The following is a 19,752-nucleotide window of genomic DNA, read 5'->3' on the forward strand; positions in this document are numbered from 1 at the left end:
CCAAAAACAAAAATTCATTTTTGTGAAATATAAACTATTTGATTTTTAGTTTGAATGATTGGATTTGAGGGGATTTGATGTCCTTCTGCCTGGTGGAATTTCTCTGTTTGCCAATGAAAACAAAAGGCAAAAGTTCCAACTAAACAGTCACAAATACAAAATAAACTGACTGGAAGAGAAACAAACAGAACCACTACCTACAATATGGGAGAACACGACAGTGAACAGAGGGAAATGCAAACAATATACACACAAGGAGGATAACGAAGGAACAGCACACAGGTGGGAACACAGCTGATACTAATCTGACCGATGAGACAGGAGAAGCAAAACTGAACACAGCACACAAACACAAGACTATCAAAATAAAACAGGAAGAACAAACACTGAGACCATGACTAAGACACATAGTCTTGACACTGGGACTGCGGGAGAAAGAAAGCAAACATACAACACAGAGGCATGATAACCAAAACCTGAAGACTGGATAACAAAACCAAGACCAGAAAATACAAATACTAAACATAGCAGCAATACAACAACAACAACCAAAACCTGTAACATAAACTAAACGTTAGAATATTAAATGAACCAGAATCACAAAGGTCCAAATACATAAACACTGGGTATTGGACCATGACAGTCACAGTGTATCATCAGCAGCAGTTTACTATATGCCACACGTTACCCAAAGGCCTTCTGTATTTTATGAGGCTATTTTTGTCTTTGGGGAGCAGTTTACATTCTGCAGTTAAAATTTATGTTTGGATGCAGGATTGTGGTATTTTTAGCTAGTTTATTCTTAGCTGGACTTTTATATGAGATGCTGGGGACTACAACAGTAAAACTTTACAGGCCTCTAACTATTACCTGGAAGTTTCTTGGAAACAGGGTTGTTTATATGCTCACCCGCAAGACATTTTTTATTCATTTGGGTTTAGTTAAGTTTATGAATTGTTTTTCCTCAAAATAAATGCTCTGTGTAAATTCAGTTTGCAGATAGAGTAACGAACCATGTGACGTAACCATCACAAATCTCACCCATGTGGAAAGAACCTTGTGAATTGCCTGGGAAAGTAGAATGACAAAACACTGAGAGAGAAGAATGACAATGGCAACATTTGGAAGAAATTTGTGCAGGATTTTAAATAAAAGGGTTGAAAGACATGGCTTTTTACAGTGGAAGTTGGATGTCATTGATTCCCAGCCCATACCTAGAGTCTTCTGACACTGATGCTGGATCAGAGGCCACACAGAAAGACAGTGACGTGCAGACTGGGATGAAACACTGTGGCATCGGCACAAAAAAAGAGGATTTGAGGTGGAAGCACAGTGACGAGGAGCAGTGACTGGACATCACTGCCAACTCCACAAAGTGGGACAGTGCTGTGGCTGAGCAACAAAGCCTCAACCTCAACAACAATCACTAAATCTGTACTTGAGAACAGAATAGCTCATTGTGACATCTTCATTGGCTGTCTGATTACCAATTAACTTTGACAGCATTTTCTAACACAGAGACTAAAACCAGCTAAACCTCAGAAGATGAAATATCAGTTAAGAAAGCACTTGTGATGCTCTGGAAGGCAGTAAGTAACAGCACATGTTTTGGCACAGAGAACCTCCACCACATGGTGTACCAAAGGTCTTGTAGCTAATTCTGTTATTATATGTAAATGTAGACTAATGTGAGTTTCCTCTATCAATATTAATAAAGGAAGTCGCACGCTCAATCATCTAGCTACATCCAGATGAACAAAATCAACCTTTTGGGATTATTATAGAAAGGGAAAAAAAACCTAGAATACCATCAGCAAACAGATCCGATGTTTAAACTAAGACAATTAACCATTTCATCAAAAAATACTGCCTCATTTTGAACTTGACATATTTTATAAAAGATGGAACGGGGGCAACAAAAGGTTGGAGAAGTAAATGCTAAAAGAAACAATTGGATGAAACGTTTGCAACTAATTAGGTACATTAGCAACAAGTCAGTAACATGACTGAATACAGAAAGAGCCTTTTAGAGAGGCAGAGGTGGGCAGAGGTTCAACAATCTGCAAAAAACTGCATCGACAAGTTTCAGAACAATGTGATCCAGAAGGGTCGCGTCTTCTCTGGAACAAAGCGCATATAAAATGGACTGAGGCAAATTCAATGTCAAATGAGGCAAATACTGGAATTCACACATCTGGAAAGGCACCATCAGTGCTGAAAGGTATATACAGGTTCAAGGGCAAAGTCTCACGACTGCTGAGCAGATGAAACCTGTATCAGACACAAATGAGACAACATTCCTGTCCCAGAATCCGACAACTACTATCCTCAGTTCCCAGACATTTATAGACTCCTGTTAAAAGAAGAGATGCTACACAGTCGTGAACATCCTTACTTTCTTGGGACATGTTGCTGCAAATGTAATATGTTTTCTATGTTTGAATGTGAATAAAATAAGCCTTTATGAGATTTGCCAATCATTGCAATATGTTTCATTCACATTTTACACAGCATGACAACTTTTTTTGGAATGAGTGAATGTTGCCGCTGGATATAAATCATTAGGTTGCATATTCATTTCAAATGGAGTCACCAGATGCCAATCTTTAAACCTGTTGAGAACATTTTCTTGCAGTTGGTCGTCCTATGACCAGTAGAAGTTGCTTATAGGTAATAACATCTGTGGGCTACTGAAGATGTCTTGTTTTGTATCAAAAATCTGTTTTCTGTTATTGTATATGTTACTGAAAAATGCTGCAGTAGCAATAATCACAGCTGCATTTCATTCATTTTGTAAGAAAACAAAGCAGAACGTTTCTGTTATCTCTCTTTGAATGAACTTCCATCTGGCAATAAATAAGTCTCTTGAAAAGGCGAACAGACACCAGATGATGCAAACATAAGTTCACATCTTGCAGGACACTCTTGTACTGAAAACTCCTCACATCTGCTGTAAGCAGGCCGTACCAGTTTTGCTCAATGTCTGGTGCTTCCTCACAAAAGAAATGCAGCGTCATCTGCTTTTAAGGTCAGCTGACCCCTGACCTCTGACCCTACCCAGGGACATTGCAGATTCTGCTTTGTGTATGCGTGGAGGGGCAAAATACATCACCACACAGAAATTCTCACTCCAGATTTCAGTAACATATGGATCCTTCAATATAAAAATATATTAATCAGCAGTAAACACATCTGATATGCTGGTTTGGGTTTTGCTTTGTTTTATTGTTTGCTGTGCATCCAACATGGACTAATGTCAATATGTACATACATTTAATTAAAATGCTGTCATGTATTTAAAAATAAATAAATACAAAGTAAAATGATAAGTAAAATTATTGCTTCACTCATACATCATTATGAAAGGCCAGTGCTGTAAAGCCTTAATCTCCAACATTTAATAGTAATTTAAATCTTTATGCCTATACTGTTGTCTCATTTAACCTCATGTGTGGCTTTATCAGGGAGTTTAAAAGCTTTCATAGAAACAGCAGCTCGTTTCTGGCAAACCTCCACCTGGGATGAAAGTGGAAAATTACACAAGTAGGTAAAAATACGGAAATATGGATACCAAAGGGAATCCATATAACCCGGACCAGGTCCTGGAGTCCAAAAAGGCCATCAGCAGCCCACAATCAAAATTTGATAAGCATTCCAATCCATTTCTTAGTCCATTACACTTATTACAAATATTATTGAGGTGTTTTCAAAACAACAACACAGTTAGTAAAGATGCAAAAATATTTGCAATTATTCATTTAGGCCAGGATATTTAATGGCCTCTGATTTATAAATCCAAAAAGCTTCCCTTTGGTTGAAGCTCCTTTGTTTGTCACCTCTTCATATGGAAAGAACGATACAGACAATTCAAAAGGCTTGTAATGTGGATGGATGGCTATTGTGGCTAATCGGCAAATGAAAGGATTTAGTTTTATCCCATCTGATCTAATATATTTTTTATAACACATCTTTAAGGGTAAGTATGGACATCTTGATTGTTTTTACTTCCGTTTTTTGTGAACAACAATTTTATTAATTCTTTATTTTTTCAGATTATATAAGCTAACTGCCAATAGTTCAAAATGACAGTGCTGGGTGTTTTTCTGAACTGGATGTGACTCAGGCTCTTTTATTAGACATCCACGCCTTTAGTAACAAACATGATCATTACAAGCAGCGCTGCTTCTATCAGTGGCTCCATACAGGCTTAGCTTTGTCATATGTGATTCACTGCAGTAACTGAATCATCTTTTGAGATCATCACAACATCCAATGACTAATCTTTGATTTTAAACCATTTCAAGGACAATAAATATTTACAACCCATAAATCTATATAAGCTTTACTTTTGAATCCATTGTGTTCTACCAAAAATGCTTAAACCCCCTGACATGTCCGGTTTCTCTTCATACTGTAAAAAAGTGTCAACAAGAGTAATAACAGTAGAAAAAAGATCTTAATTTCTTATATAGAGAGGCAGCATTTGTGCCCCATGCCCATTCAGTGATTGCAAGATTTTTTTTACATGCAGGCTAAAATTCAAGAACCACAAATATACCTGAACCAGGATGGAGACTCACAAAACTCAATAAAAAAAACAGCGTCCAGCCTGAGGATGAGGGCCCAATCAGTGAGAGGTTGTTGTTTGTGTAGATCAATCAAGCTCTCTCAAGGGAGACAAAGCAACTCCGGAGGGTTTATGGTAAAAATGAGAGGGAGAGTGTTACTGATGATTGTTTAGCTTCCCTCAAAAGGAATTTGAAAGGTAGAGTTCGCTCTAAAGCACCTGTACAGCCACCCCAAGGGCCAGAAACAGACCAGCAATTTAACTAACAGCAAAGTCCTTCGAGAAGCATATTTTACCACATTGCTGCGATCTTGGTAAGTTTTTTACAGCTCATATCCACATGAGAGGCACTCAATTATTATAAAAAACCCAGCCAAAACAGAACATTTAATTTAGTAAATTTGTCTCAAAATAAGATTGAAAAAGCTTGTTCACCAAAAAATGTGTATGTGCACTAAACTTTTGCAACATTTCAGCACATCACTACAGAGAGCACTAACAGCTAATCAGCATCTCTGCCTTGTTTAAGCTAGTGAAGAAAACAATATTTACAGGCTGGCAGGAGGCTGCAGTCCATCAGAAGCAGCATGGTGGAAATGTTTGAATACTGGATGTCAGGTTGATGCCGCGAGCTCTTTGTAAAGTTTCTTGAAACTGTCCTGTGGAGTCTTTGCAGTGTAATGAGGTGGATTCTCTTGGTGGGAAATGTCATTGCCCTCGAGTCAACATGATCGGTGTTTTTCATTTTACCCGTTGGTAGTTTTAATGTCGTGGGAGATTCCCGTAGTCATCATCTCTGTTAGTGACCTATGGCTGTCCTGGACTATTGTGTCCAAAGACATTAAATACTCACAATGAGGAGCCTCTGCCAGCTGTTTTCCATAACCAGCAAAGAGCCAATAACAGCTACGTGATTTATTAGCAGGTATTTTAAAAGAATTTTTACTGTTTAATATATGAAATGCAGAGAAGATACACTAGTATGGGCTCTCTTTAGGCTTTAAATAAAACTAAATATTATGTTACAACTTGTGTATGAAACAACACTCCTATCATGAATCTGGTTGAAGGTGTCTAATGTCTTTAATAATATGTATTTTAAGACCTTTAAGCATGACGGTAACAATAAATAAATAACAAAGCCACAAACAGGATAAAAGGGGAAAGTGAATCATTGCTGTTATGTGTGCAGCACTGTATACCATCAGGACCGTCTGGGCCACTGTTAGCAGAGTGCTAGGAATCTTTAAATAGAAATCAGCTCCAGAGTTAGGAATGCAGTAAAACCTTGTCAAATTGTTTTAACCTGTCTGGAATCTGTCACTTTACCATACACAGCTGTTACTACACCCACACTGTTTTCATGACTCTTTGAAGTATGTTTACTTTCTACACTGAGCCGATCATTTTCAGGAAAGGCCTCATGAGAGATAATGAGAACCAAAGGAGAGTTTTTTGCTGCGCTTGAACACATGCTCTTCAGCTTTCTGCAGACTCCAAGTGAGCCAGTAATGTGTGATGTGTGAAGGGAGACCAGACAGAAGAAGACGCATAAACACACAGGAGGGGTTGCATTAAGACGTAGAAAGCATTGGTTATGTGATATGCATTACATCCGCCCTTCAGTCAAGGTCACCAGTGTAGCCACAGGAACATATAGATGCACATATGCATAATACACAGGAGCTGCATGGGTGCATTTTCCCCTCACAATAGGAGGTCTCTAAGAGGATGCTGAACATTTGGTACAAGCTTAGAGCTGAGTGTTTGTGTGTGTGTGTGTGTGTGTGTGTTCAGAAATTCATCCCTGTATGCATACCAAGGTGTATTACGTCTGCTATCCCCTGCTCTCTATTATTAAATCCCCCTTTTTTACAGGTAGTCTCATCTAAGAGTTGTACACAAAAACAACTGGAGCATATACAGACAGAAAGACAGATCACATTTTTTCAGAGTTAAAAAATGCATGCTATATGAGAAATATAGCTACAAGGACTATGGGACAGTGTTATAGAATCATGAAGAGGACATTTGTATATTCCACCTTAAATATCATCCATCTGATGATCTGGAATTTTGAGAGGGGTTCGTGGTTTCTCTGGTTGTTTAAACTCGACACACAAGCTGTTCCAATAAAAATGGAATATCTCGACACCGCACTCTGAAATCTTCAAGTCATAACAACATTTTTCTGCTTGAAACCAATTCCATCTACCCTTTGACATGATCCATCTGTAGTCTCAGAATTACCACCCCACTGTGACCTTTGACCTTTAAAGCGTCATTCTGGCTGCATGGCGCATCATGTTACTGTTATGCTCTCTAAGCATACAGTAGACGGTGAATATGGCTTTCAGAAAGGACAAATGTAGATATAAAAGCACAGATTTTCTTTTTTTCTTTATCTGTCCTTTACCTCTACAAAAAAAAAAAAAAACATTATCCAGCAAACAATAACACCCCCCCAACTGAAAGGATTTCTGCTCATACTAGAACTGCCTCAGGAAACATTTTTGTAGTTAGTTATGGCTCTGAAAAAAATGATGTAACTGTCTACATGAGAGACACAGTGGTTTAACAGTAGCTACCAAGAACCTTATGACCGCAGTCATCTTTATGCATTTTCTGACTCAAAAAGCATAAATTTGACTCACAGTAATTTGACTACACTAATGAACACTGTCAGAGTTCATTTCATCACTTTAGAACCACACCGCTCCTAAATCAGCTAATATTTTGATACTCTCTTAGAGTTACTACTAAAACCAAGGTGTTCTTTTAACTTTACACGTAGAAGCTTCCATGAAGATTAAAGTGTGAAATGGCTACATAGTTGCATTTTTTTAATGCATGCAGATGTGTCATTTGGGTGTTTTATTATGTTTATAATGTCATTTTATGTAACAGTAATTGACTTTGCATCAAACTCTGACTGGCATTGAAAATTTTATATTAACAGCAGTGTAAGTATAAATATTAATCGCCAACTCCCCAACCTACTCGTTTTTTTTTTCTTTTTTTGGGATAGTCATACCAAAGTTTCAGATAAAGAGATAATGATATGTATGTCCAAGTAATCTCTTTGAGGCAGGCTCAAGCTTTAGACTGCTCTAAATTCTCATTTAGAGTTATTATTTTTTACAGTCATGGATTTGTATGTCAATGAGAGTGAACATCCCTAATATGGTCATGTTAGGTACACAGTGCTGAGTGTGAGCACAGAGGCTGAGCTGAAAGGAAGGAGGCAAAACTGAAAATAGAAAAAAGTCCAGAAAATAAAACTATGAAGCTGGAAATGAGAACAATTAAACCAGTTTATTTCAAAAATAATAATGTATTATTATTATTTTTGTATTTATTTATTTATTTGAGTATGCAACACACAATGATGTGCATTATACCAAATATAAATTCATTGTTCCCAGTTGTTTCCAGTTTGCAGTTTGCTGCATGTCTTTAAACTGTTATTTTTTATGTTCAACAGAAAAGGCAAAGTCAGTAAAACAGTTCTTTAGTGAGGATATAAACATAGTCAGGTAGCTTTAACCTCAGTCAAGAGGTCCTGTTTAGTCACTTGAATTATCACGGGTGTTTTCTACCAGTCATCTACATGTGCCTGTGCCAGCACACCTATCAAACAGAGGGGACACGCCACGAACTGTAACCTCTAACAGTTTCCAAACAGTTGTTATGAGGGGTGAAACCTATCCATAAAGATATTTTTGTACCGTAAACTGTAAACCATGGCAAGTATCTAAATAACTGCTTCTTCTTTAAGGATCAAAATAAAACAGAGTCAACTTTTATTTTTAATTACTTATTTAGGTATTTATTTATTACTCTGAGTAACTGATATGGAAAATGAAGTGTGTTGGACCTGAAGATGTTTTGCCTCCTGGGTAGACCAGTGAACTCATGTCACAAGAGGGTAGCAGGTGGAATTTCAGAAATAGCCACAATGTCAAAAATAACCACTCTTACATGTCACTGAATGGTTAGTGGTTTAAACATAAATCAAGTGGTCAGTACGCATTCCTACACACATACACACACTCTGTTAGTATCTAACTCTATCTGACAGTTAGCCCCTGCTGTAGTGTGTGTGTGTGTGTCTACATGCATGTATATGTGCCTGCGTGCGGCCATGTGACACACCGTCCAGGATTGTCCAGCCTCCCCTTTTTGTGACTCGCTTGCAGTTGAACGGATCGTATTACTGGCTGCTCTCCCTGCACCGCTGAGCCCACCGCTTGTGCACCAATCACAGCCTGTCGTTATGTTACCTACGAGCACATGCATGCACGAACGCACAGACACAGGCTCTGACACACCACATCCCTGTGCTTCTCCGCTGCGTTCACATGCGTCCCCGCGTTGCGCTGGCTGCGCCAAGATGAGCGTGGTCGCCCCGGTACCATCTCACCGCCTGAGTGGGAGGGAGTGAGAGAGCGCAAGAGACAGAGAGAGAGAGAGAGAGAGAGATTTCGTGTCTTTCCTCTCTCAAACCCAATCTTACCTTCTCCTGGAAGAGACCGCAACGAAGCCGTTTGTTTCGGCATCGTTCTTTTTTTCCCACCCCTCCTCTTCCCGTTCTTCCTGCATCCCTCCCGTTATTGTCGGTCTCCCGGTTTTCAGAGGCCGGTCGTGATTTTGTGGAAATAATTTTTTTGTATATTTTTCCCTGCTGGGTGTTGGTAGCGCGCAATTCGTGCGCGCTTCTAAAAATTCCGGCGAATGGTGGATTTGGCAAACATGGAGACGGTGGAGAAGGAATGCGGGGCCCTCGGTGGTCTGTTCCAGGCGATTGTCAACGACATGAAGGTAAATGAAAGTTTATTTATAAGAATTTGTTGCCACGGTTAAACACATGTGCTCCCTCCCTGAAAATAGCGGTGTCCTCCAGTCTAATTCCAGCTGGTGCTCTCAGATGGGCTACACGGTTAAAATACCTGGACGCACGCCGCTCCTTGAAAGCTGATGCTGATTTGTCTTCTATTTAACAATGAGGTGAATGAATGGATGATGGCAGCCTTTTACTGACAGCGATGCGGCGGCCCGGTGGGTTATTGGTGCGATCCGATCCCCACCGCCTTCCCCACGCCCGGAATATTGGCTGCGCATGCAAACGTCAATCCATTCGTTTATTTTATTTTCATTTCTTTTATTATTTTTTTAACGCAATCCTCCAATCTTAGCACCGCCACAACAACCAGGCACCATCACCTCTGTTTTCATTCAGTCTGATCAGGTTTATGCATATGAATAATTTTGCTATCAATTTGTGCTAAATGTGAACACCAGCTGGGTCTCATATCAAAGCCCTTTGGAAGTGCCCATATTAGCCTGGGACTCCATTGATCTCAACGGCTCCGTGAAGTGGTATAATTGGCAAATATAATCAGATGTGTACCCCTGTCGTGACTGACACATTCCCTCACATGCACACGCCGGAATCTTCACCAGAATGTCCTCAACCTAAGACCTGCGGCAGCTGTGTTAGAAAAGGTGCGCGCTCGACTTTTGCGTGTTAAGCCTCCGTCGTCCTTGCCTTTCTGGTTACTCTGCGTCTCCGTGAGAGTGCAGCGTCATTGATTTTCTGTCAGGCTGATCCAGCGAGAAAACACAAAAGCACGAGAAGCCGCGCAGATACCTAGCCTCTCTGTCCGCGTGTCTGTCTGCCCATACCACGGCCTGTCTGTCAGTCAGTGATTCTGCAGCAACCGTGGAGCGGTTCGGTACCCACCCAAGCTGAATGTGCACCGGTGCTGCTGTAAGATGCTTTGGATGAAATGGTTGGAGATGCAGTCTCGGGTGTATGCCTGCTTGTCAGACGCCCATGCAGCTCTGCATGCTTTTCTGTCTGCCTGTCACCTGATGACACGCATCCTTCTCTGTATGTTCCACTAAAATACCAGTTTACATGCGTGAATGTAAAATCCGTAAAGGTTTTTCTGTTGCACATTTCATTGCTATCTGTATGGCTTCACATGCTAGAGGTCACAGCCAATGCAGCACACTCATTGTGTTGTAAGCATAAATTATTGACTTTCTGTTGTGGGTGAGACATGTCGAAGTGACAGAAGGGGATATGATCCCGGATATCAATACCAACCCACAATCAAAGAGTACTTCCAATGGATCAGTTCTACTTAATGTAATTCAAATAATACAGGTGCATGGAGAAATGACATGACTGGCAAAATCCAGTCAATAGTGACTAGAACATTATGGACAATAAAAAGGAGCATTCCTGTGATTTACTATTAATAGTGTTTAATGATAAAGCAGCAGAAACAGTAGAATGTTCTGTTTTTAGTATGTACATCTAAAAGTGATTGATGCCAAGAAGATTGAGAAGAGACTAGAATACCAAGATATATAAACATGCAGATAGTTTGCTACAAGAATTGCAATTTTTATCTATCCCAGTATATATATATATGGTATATATATATATATATATATATATATATATATATATATATATATATATATCACTTTTTAAAAGCTAAATTCATATTGCAGTTGCACTTGCAGCAAATGCAGTCCTCTTTTTTTAAATTTTGCTTTTAACATGGAGACTGGTCAATATGACTCAGACTAAAAGCAGACTACAGCGAGAGTACCACCATAAATCATGTCTCGTTTTCACACTCAGCAATAAGCATGTGCAGAGATCTGTTTACAGCGATTGTAGATCCAGTGACTGAAATTTACACATGGCAGTAATGAAAATATTTAGCTTTGTGTGATGTGTGATTAGAAGTTAGCAGTAGCAGTATGTATTTATATTTTGGTAATGGTTGAGGAATGTCCACTTAGAGTGTTGTAGTTGGATACATATTCAGTGATCATAAATCAGTATTTTCATATGTTTTTACCAAGGATTTGTCATTTTTTTCTCTTAAGAGCTCATGCTCAAACATAAGTGTACAGTGCACATTGAGATGGGTTAATCATTGCTCAAAGAATACTACCTCAAAGGCTTCTCAGTGCATCACTGTTTCATTTATTATTCATTTATTTTCTAATGCATCTCCTGTGGATGTTAACCGCCTAACTCAGAAAAATGTGGGTCACTACAAATTGGGCTAAAGCACTCCTGCCCTGATATAGTTTGTATGAATTCCTCAACCAGGCATTGAATAAACATTAGTGAGGGGATAAGAATCATTGAGTCATCAGCCCTCAAACTCTTTTTGATTCTATAGGAAACACTGTGTCTTTAATCAGTGTTCATAGCTCACCAAGGAAGAAGCCGTTTGTCATATGTAACAAATTAATAGTTTTTCTTGGAAACAAGCTGGTTTTGACAGCTTTGGCGATTAAATTGATGCATGACTTGTGCGACAAAATACACACTGCTGAGGAAGCGTTTTTAAAATGCCTGTACATGATTTGTGCATAGTACCACAAACATCCACGATTCATATTTAGATTAGATTTGCATTAGTAAAAGACTTGCATACATAATTATATAATAATGTACAGTCATTTGTGAGCTGCAATAAAACTGATCGTTATGTTTGAGACATTGTATTCTTTAAAATGAAATACAGCACATTTAAAAGAAAAACTTCTAAAGCAGCATATTGCTGATTCCTGTACACACACTGTCAAATATTTAAGAATATCTACCATCCCAGCAACATGCATGAACATGTGCACTTTGATCCAAAGGATTTTTATAAATTCGATCTAGTCTATTCTTTCATCCATAGTATTCTAAAATGTTACAAAGCTGTACAATTTCAGGCTTCTATAAATGGTGTTAATTAAAATGCAAATGTAATGCAAATTAGAAGCCATACTGACATAGCAGTCTGTTTGATTTTTACATCATTATCTGTTAATTTATAAGAAGACTAAGATTAAATTCATCATTCAAGTATTCTCACAACTACTCATGAATTATGAAAACAAATAGAAGATCAAGTGAAAGTAACTGTAAATTGCATACATAAACTGTATATGAAAGATGTGCACACCCACCCTGATGTCACTCATTGTTTAGAAACTCCCAGTGAGGTCAGTGTTTTTACTGTTGGTGTTGTTGTGGTTTAAACCTGACACCATGCTCCTTGGATCGCCTACAGCTTGTATAGAATGGTCTGCACCAGATCCTCCAAAAATTGTCATGTCACACGTTTGCTGATCAACCCATTTCATGCCTAGAAGAGGCAAACCATGGCAACTACACAATGGAACAGCGGGTCTATTGCTGTGATACTAGGTTGGCTGATATTACTGCACTGGCTCCCTATCAAACTTCGCATATTCCCCATTAGGTCTCTGCACAGTTAAACATTATATTAACAAACCTTTGCAGCCATACGTCACCAGCAGGACTTTCAGGTCTTCTGATCAGGGATTGTTATCCATCCACAAATTTAGACAAAAAACTGAAGGTGACATTTGCAGTCACTCTAGAATTCACTGCCCTCCAGTCTATGATCTGTGATCCCAATGGACTCATTCAAAAAGCAGCTGAAGACTCATCTTTTTAAACTGGTATTAGGGTAACATTTCATTCTGTTTTATTGCTTATTCTTTTTTGTTGGTTTTCTTGTTGGTTTTAAATTGTTGAGCTCAACGTACCAGGAGCAACCTAGAGCAGGTAGAGGATTTCTGAGTGGGTCTCAGCAAATCTCCTCAGCAGAACAAGGATTATCACTGCCAGCTACAGTCCAAGACAGACAAGGGAATCTGAGGCTGAATGTTATGACAGTGACCTTGCCAGTAAGCCAGCTGGTAGGAAAACAACAGGCTCGGGAATGGACCACGAGTAGCCGTGAACAGTGACTGAAACCTAAAAATGTGAATTAGGAGTTTGTGCATCAGAATATCAACTACAAGAGTCATTGTTCTTTTGCATGAATGAAAAATAACAACCAAAACAAAAATTAGTGTTTATGTTTAAGAAACACTGAGGTGGTAAGTGTCAAGCTCCTAGATATATTTTTATATATTTATGGGATATTTAGCTATTGAGATTTCTGCTGTGTTAATAAAAAATGAGTTGATAACTTATTTATTTCTACAAATCTAAAACACTTGGACATCTGGATTTACGTGTGATATTAGGGTTAATCAGTATACTATGGTGCCACACAAGGTTTCAAGGTTAGTACATCAGATCAGAAAACATTTGGTTAGGGCTTCTTCTCAAACTTTGTGCACTCTCTCAAGATGCTGTGTCCTGCCAGTTCACGTTTATTGTATAATTTTGTCTTCTGCAAGTGGATCTATAAGCCAGTGCCCTTAGGTGTCATGCATGGTTTTCAGTTTGCAAGATTCAACCCCAGCGTTCACTGTTTGCCAGTGTCAGCAGAGTGGATTCACACAGTTTAGAAAGCACTTTTTCTTCCTCATTTCCATCATCTTCCTCTTTCTCCTCTTGCTTCGCCCTTCCTCTTCCAGTACTCAGCAGCTTCTCCACCCGAGGCAGTCAGTCACCCCTCATGCATGTGCACATGTGCAATCTGTATGTGCCTCATATATGTAAGCTTGTGAGGTAGTCGGACACGAACGTCAAGGAAGGTGGTAGGGAAGCAGACTAGGCAGGCATTTCAGATTTCAAGGTGAGCAATTTATTTACAGTGAACTTAATATAATAGAACTTAACAAAACTTCCCCCCAAATCAATTCAATTAACAAAACTCAACATAACATGGCTCTGGTGACACAGCTCACCTCTCCTCCCCCTTGCGTCTGGTAGAGACTGGCTTTAAATAGGGCCATCAATTTCCCTCCAATTGCCCAGCCAGTACCACTCACTCAACTGAGGGATGTAAAACTCTACACAGATGATTTAAAAACACAAAACCTCTACACACTTCTAATATGCACATTTACACAACTAAATGGCAATATTAACAAAAGGAAAAACATTCAACAAATTCCTTTAAACCTTAACACAAACAAAAGGAAGCATCTCTATGGAAAAAGAAACCCCTCCACTTGGTTTGACCCGCTGATGTCATGCGTGACATCATCAGGATTTTAAAATGAGGAAATGCCAGGCGGGCATTTCCCCACACCTGACCCTCATGAAAACTGAAAAGACAAACAAAGTAAGTATGAACAAATGACTTAATCTGTAACATAATAAAATATAAAGAAACATAACTTAGTATTTGTCCTAATTTGCAGAATGTTTGATTTGCCGGCAACAGAACGCTTACACAAACAAACCCGGGATAGTGAGTGAAGCAATGTTACTTGACAAATAGCAAATGGAAGCAAATACATAGAAACAGAATGTGTACAATGTGCAAAATAAAGTAAACACATATGGGACAAATGGAGAACTTTACAACTGCTCCTCCACTTTGTCACACTCCCCCCCCCTTAAGGCACTCACTCCTCCATGGAACGAGACAGAAAATCAGCCACTACATTCTTATGCCCTGGTCTATACTGGATCCTGAAACGAAATGGCTGTAGGGACAGATACCATCTAGTGATTCTAGCATTAGAGTCTTTCATTCTGTTCATCCATTGTAATGCACGATGGTCAGTCTCCAAAACAAACTCATCACCCATTAGATAGTACTTTAATGTATCCAGAGCCCATTTGATTGCCAGTGCCTCTTTTTCAATAGTGGAATATTTCATTTCCCTAGGAAAGAGCTTACGGCTTATATACACCACTGGTCGTTTATTCTCACCCTCACCCTGCAGCAACACGGCTCCAAGTCCTTCTCCGGAAGCATCCGTCTGCAACGTGAATGGCTGGGTAAAATCCGGGCACTGCAAAACAGGTTCACTACACAAACAGTTTTTAAGATCAACAAAAGCAGCATCACACTCGGCAGTCCATTTAACCTTTGTGGGGCTGGATTTACGAGTAAGGTCACTAAGGACCGCTGCCCTGGCAGAGAAGTTAGGGATGAAGCGGCGATACCACCCCGCCAGACCCAAAAAGGATTTCACTTTTCGTTTGGTTGTAGGAGGTGGGTAGGCCCTCAGAGCTTCAATCTTTGACACCTGAGGGCGGATGACCCCACCCCCGATGACGTAACCCAAGTACTCCACCTCAGACTTAGCAATGTGACATTTGTGTGCATTTATGACAAGTCCAGCTCTCTTAATCCGTTGGAAGACATCAGAAAGGTGCTGAACATGATCCTCCCATGTCTCACTAAACACCACAATGTCATCAATGTATGCTGCGGAGTACCCATCTGCACCTCTCAAAACTTCGTCCACCAACCTCTGAAATGTGGCTGGTGCACCGTGCAGACCAAAAGGCATTGTTCTAAAACGGTAAAGTCCACTGGGAACTCTAAAAGTTGTCAAATCTTTCGAAGACTCAGTCAAAGGTACTTGCCAGTAGCCCTTGCAAAGGTCTAGTGTTGTAAGATACTTAGCATTCCCTAAGCGCTCAATCAGTTCCTCTACTCTTGGCATCGGATAAGCATCAAAAGCAGAAACAGCATTGAGTTTAGAGAAATCCACACAAAATCTCTGTTTAGAGTCATTTTTCTTCGGCACTAGCACCACTGGACTACACCACTCACCTCTAGATGGCTCAATGACTCCCATGTCAAGCATGTCTTCCACCTCTTGTTTTAATGCTGGCATCAGCTTTGCAGGAACCCGTGAGGTGGTGTCCCTAATAGGTTTTTGATTGGGACAGTGGAGTCGTATCTCATGTTGGATGAGATTGGTGCAACCTGGTTTGGTGCTAAAAAGATCAGCAGGCATAATTGCTGTCAACTCTTCCTGTTGTTCGGAAGTAAGATGACTCACATCAGGAACTGGCTGTTGACCTGCTGGAGAAGGAAAGAACAGCTCCCGTGGTTCCTCCTCTTTGACCACGGCTCGGGCCCAACACTCTAGCGAAGATGCTGGCCGATCAAACCATTCTTTCAACAAATTTACATGAAATATTTGATGCTTCTTGCGACGCTCAGGCATGTGTAGTTCATAGGTAACTGGACCCACTTTCCTACTGATTGCATACGGTCCCTGCCACTTGGCAAGGAGACTGTTCTCAGATGATGGAAGAAGCAGCAAAACCTTTTGTCCCTCTTGAAAAATCCTCCGTCGAGCTGCCTTGTCGTAACTCTGCTTCTGACGTTGTTGGACACCAACCAGATGAGTATTGGCCAGCTCTTGGAGCTCCTCAAGCTTATCTCTCATTTTCAGTACGTATGAAAGAACATTGCATTGTTTTCTGGGATTTGGAGCCTCCCAAGCCTCTTTCAACACATCAAGGGGACCCCGGACAGCGTGGCCATACAAGAGCTGGAAAGGAGAAAACCCTGTGGAAGCTTGAGGTACCTCTCTATAGGCAAATAGCAAGAAAGGAAGCCACTGGTCCCAATCTGCTCCTGTATCTTTCACAAACTTCCTCAACATAGCTTTAAGGGTTTTGTTAAAACGTTCAACAAGGCCATCTGTTTGTGGGTGGTAGGGAGTTGTCTTAATACCTTTGATCCCCAGCAATCTATAGACTTCTCTCATGAAGTTAGATGTAAAGTTGGACCCTTGATCAGTAATGATTTCTTTTGGGATGCCTACCCTCGAGAACATTTGTATTAAGCAGTTGGCAATCTGACGAGCTTTAACCTTTTTTAAGGGGAAAGCCTCGGGATATCTTGTAGCATAGTCACACACTACCAAAATATACCTGTGCCCTGCACTGCTCCTCTCTAATGGGCCTATGATGTCCATCGCAACACGGGAGAATGGAGTGTCTATAACTGGCATAGGGATCAGGGGAGCCCTCTCACCTTTCCTTCCTGGTGCTGTTAACTGACACTCTGGACAAGACTTGCAAAACTGAACAGTGTCTGTAAACTGCTGTGGCCAGTAAAATCTAGGTGACATACGAGAGAAGGTTTTGGCTTGACCCAGGTGTCCTGCCCAAGGGACTGAGTGAGCTAACTGCAGTACTGTGGATCTTAAACTCGTAGGCACAACCAACTGGTCTCCCACCCTACTGCGGCGATATAATAGGTCACCCTTTAGGAAAAATAGCTCTCTGCCTCTCTCAGTGACCTCTGTGGCGTTTGTAACACTTTTTGAAAACAGGGGAGCTAAGGATGGATCCTCTCTTTGAAGCTGAGCTATTTCACCAGGTATGACTGGTAATTCGTCACATTGTGGCACTGGAACAGGTTCAGTGAACTTTGTCCCTCTCACCTTAGCCTGTCGCCTCTGGGCTCTACTCTTTCTTATGAGACCCTGACTTGATCCTTCAACATCAGGAACATCACTGTTAGCGAATGGAAATTCACTCCAACCTAAACCTTCGTCTGCGTGATGCTTATGTTTTGACCTGGTGACTGCTACCATGGACTCAGCTGTAACACTTGGGTTGATTTCCTCTCCCCTGGCTATCAGATCTCGCAAAATGGGAAGATCACGACCCAACACAACCTGATATGGCAGTTTACTCATAACACCCACTGAAAGTAAATACAGCTTGCCGTCAATCTGAATATTAATGTTGGCAATCGGGTAATCCACATCATTACCGTGAACACACCAAACTTTTACCTTGCCGCAAAACGAAGCATCCCTGGGAAGACATTCCTGCCTAACCAAGGTACGGCTGCTTCCTGAATCCAGAAGAGCCACACATGGCTTTTCCTCAATAAAAACGCATGTGGTGCGCTCATGCTGAGAAGAGGGCGCTAAAGACTCAACTTCATCTTCCTGACCTTCGACACCCCTTGAAGAAAAGCACATATATGTGTTACTGACAGTCTGACTTGGACAATCTGCCCTAAAGTGACCCGTTTGACCACAAGAGTGACACACTAAAGGCCCACGTTGCTTGATTTCCCTAGCCCGACTACTAGTGGAATTATGGGGGCCCTGCCTGAAATTCCTAGTTTTTTGACTGTTCCCACTCTCCGTCCTACCCACTATTACTGGGGCTAATGGTTTGGGACTCCCATAGTTCTTTAATGGCCGACGGGCTGCAAGAAAAGCGTCCGCCAGCTCTGCTGCTTGCTTAGACGTGGTTGGGTTATGCTCCTTTATCCACGTGCGCAGTTCAGGATTGAGAACTCTCAGGAACTGCTCTAAAACAATGACATCGCCTATTTCATCTTTGGACTTTTCTTTTGGAACAATCCACTTATCATACAGTTCTTTCAAGCGTGTCCTTAACTCTTTAGGTGTCTCACCCTCGCCCAATGTAGTGGAGCGAAATCTCAGTCTGTAAGTCTCTGCACATATTTCAAACTTTTCAAGAACTGCTTTCTTCACCTTTACATAGTCCATAATCTCATCAATGTCCATGGCTACAAAAGCAGCTCGTGCCTTACCAGTGAGAAGTGGAGCAAGATGTAGTGCCCAGTCCTCGTGTGGCCACTGGCACCCGCTTGCAATCCTTTCAAAAGTTGTTAGGTAATGCTCAATGTCTTCGTCCTCGTTAAAAGGCTGCATTTTAGGCCCTTTCCAAGCTGGTGGTCTTCTTAAGGAGGCAGACTGAGTTGCTGTTGTGGCCTCCATGACGTTAGATTGTAGCTGAGGCATTGCTGGATGCTCCGCAGTAGGCCTCAAACACGTCTCTGTGTCAGCTGTTGCACCTTCCAACAGCAGCTGGTGCTCTCGACGTTCTGATTGCACTTCCTGCTGGAGCTGAGTAAACTGGTGCTGAATTTTCCGCCAGCGATCTTCCTGCCGCTGCTTCTCCAGTTCCCATCGGGCCTCTCTGTCACTTTGTTGCCTCATAAAACCACGCAGGAGGTTAGAAAGTTCAGCAAGGTTATGCAGTTCAGTACCTTGCTCTTGTTCTGCTTCCTCTAGCTGATTGAGTACTGGAGGCTCCTCACTTGCAGAGTCCATTGGCACTTGGTGCTTTTTTGGTCTTGCCCCTTTCTGCATTGCTGCTACCTACTGGCCTGGAGCCACTGCTGCCACCATTTGTGTGGTAGTCGGACACGAACGTCAAGGAAGGTGGTAGGGAAGCAGACTAGGCAGGCATTTCAGATTTCAAGGTGAGCAATTTATTTACAGTGAACTTAATATAATAGAACTTAACAAAACTTCCCCCCAAATCAATTCAATTAACAAAACTCAACATAACATGGCTCTGGTGACACAGCTCACCTCTCCTCCCCCTTGCGTCTGGTAGAGACTGGCTTTAAATAGGGCCATCAATTTCCCTCCAATTGCCCAGCCAGTACCACTCACTCAACTGAGGGATGTAAAACTCTACACAG

General features: G+C 41.0%; 1 protein-coding gene across 4 annotated transcripts in view; it reads left to right on the forward strand.

Annotated features, from left to right (window-relative positions):
* The first annotated feature begins 8,841 nt into the window (after positions 1 to 8,841).
* The window catches only part of LOC100690420 (MTSS1-like protein), an 81,906-nt gene continuing 70,995 nt past the window's right edge, over positions 8,842 to 19,752 (forward strand). Inside the window, exon 1 of one of the 4 annotated variants that reach the window (XM_019361144.2) lies at positions 8,842 to 9,388. In XM_019361144.2, the coding sequence (XP_019216689.1) occupies positions 9,302 to 9,388 (87 nt within the window). In that variant the 5' untranslated portion in view covers positions 8,842 to 9,301. The remainder of the gene's footprint in view (positions 9,389 to 19,752) is intronic. The other 3 variants (XM_019361146.2, XM_013264866.3, XM_019361148.2) reach the window with 3 other exon arrangements.

Source organism: Oreochromis niloticus, linkage group LG1 (genome assembly GCF_001858045.2).
Source record: "Oreochromis niloticus isolate F11D_XX linkage group LG1, O_niloticus_UMD_NMBU, whole genome shotgun sequence".
NCBI lineage: Eukaryota > Metazoa > Chordata > Actinopteri > Cichliformes > Cichlidae > Oreochromis > Oreochromis niloticus.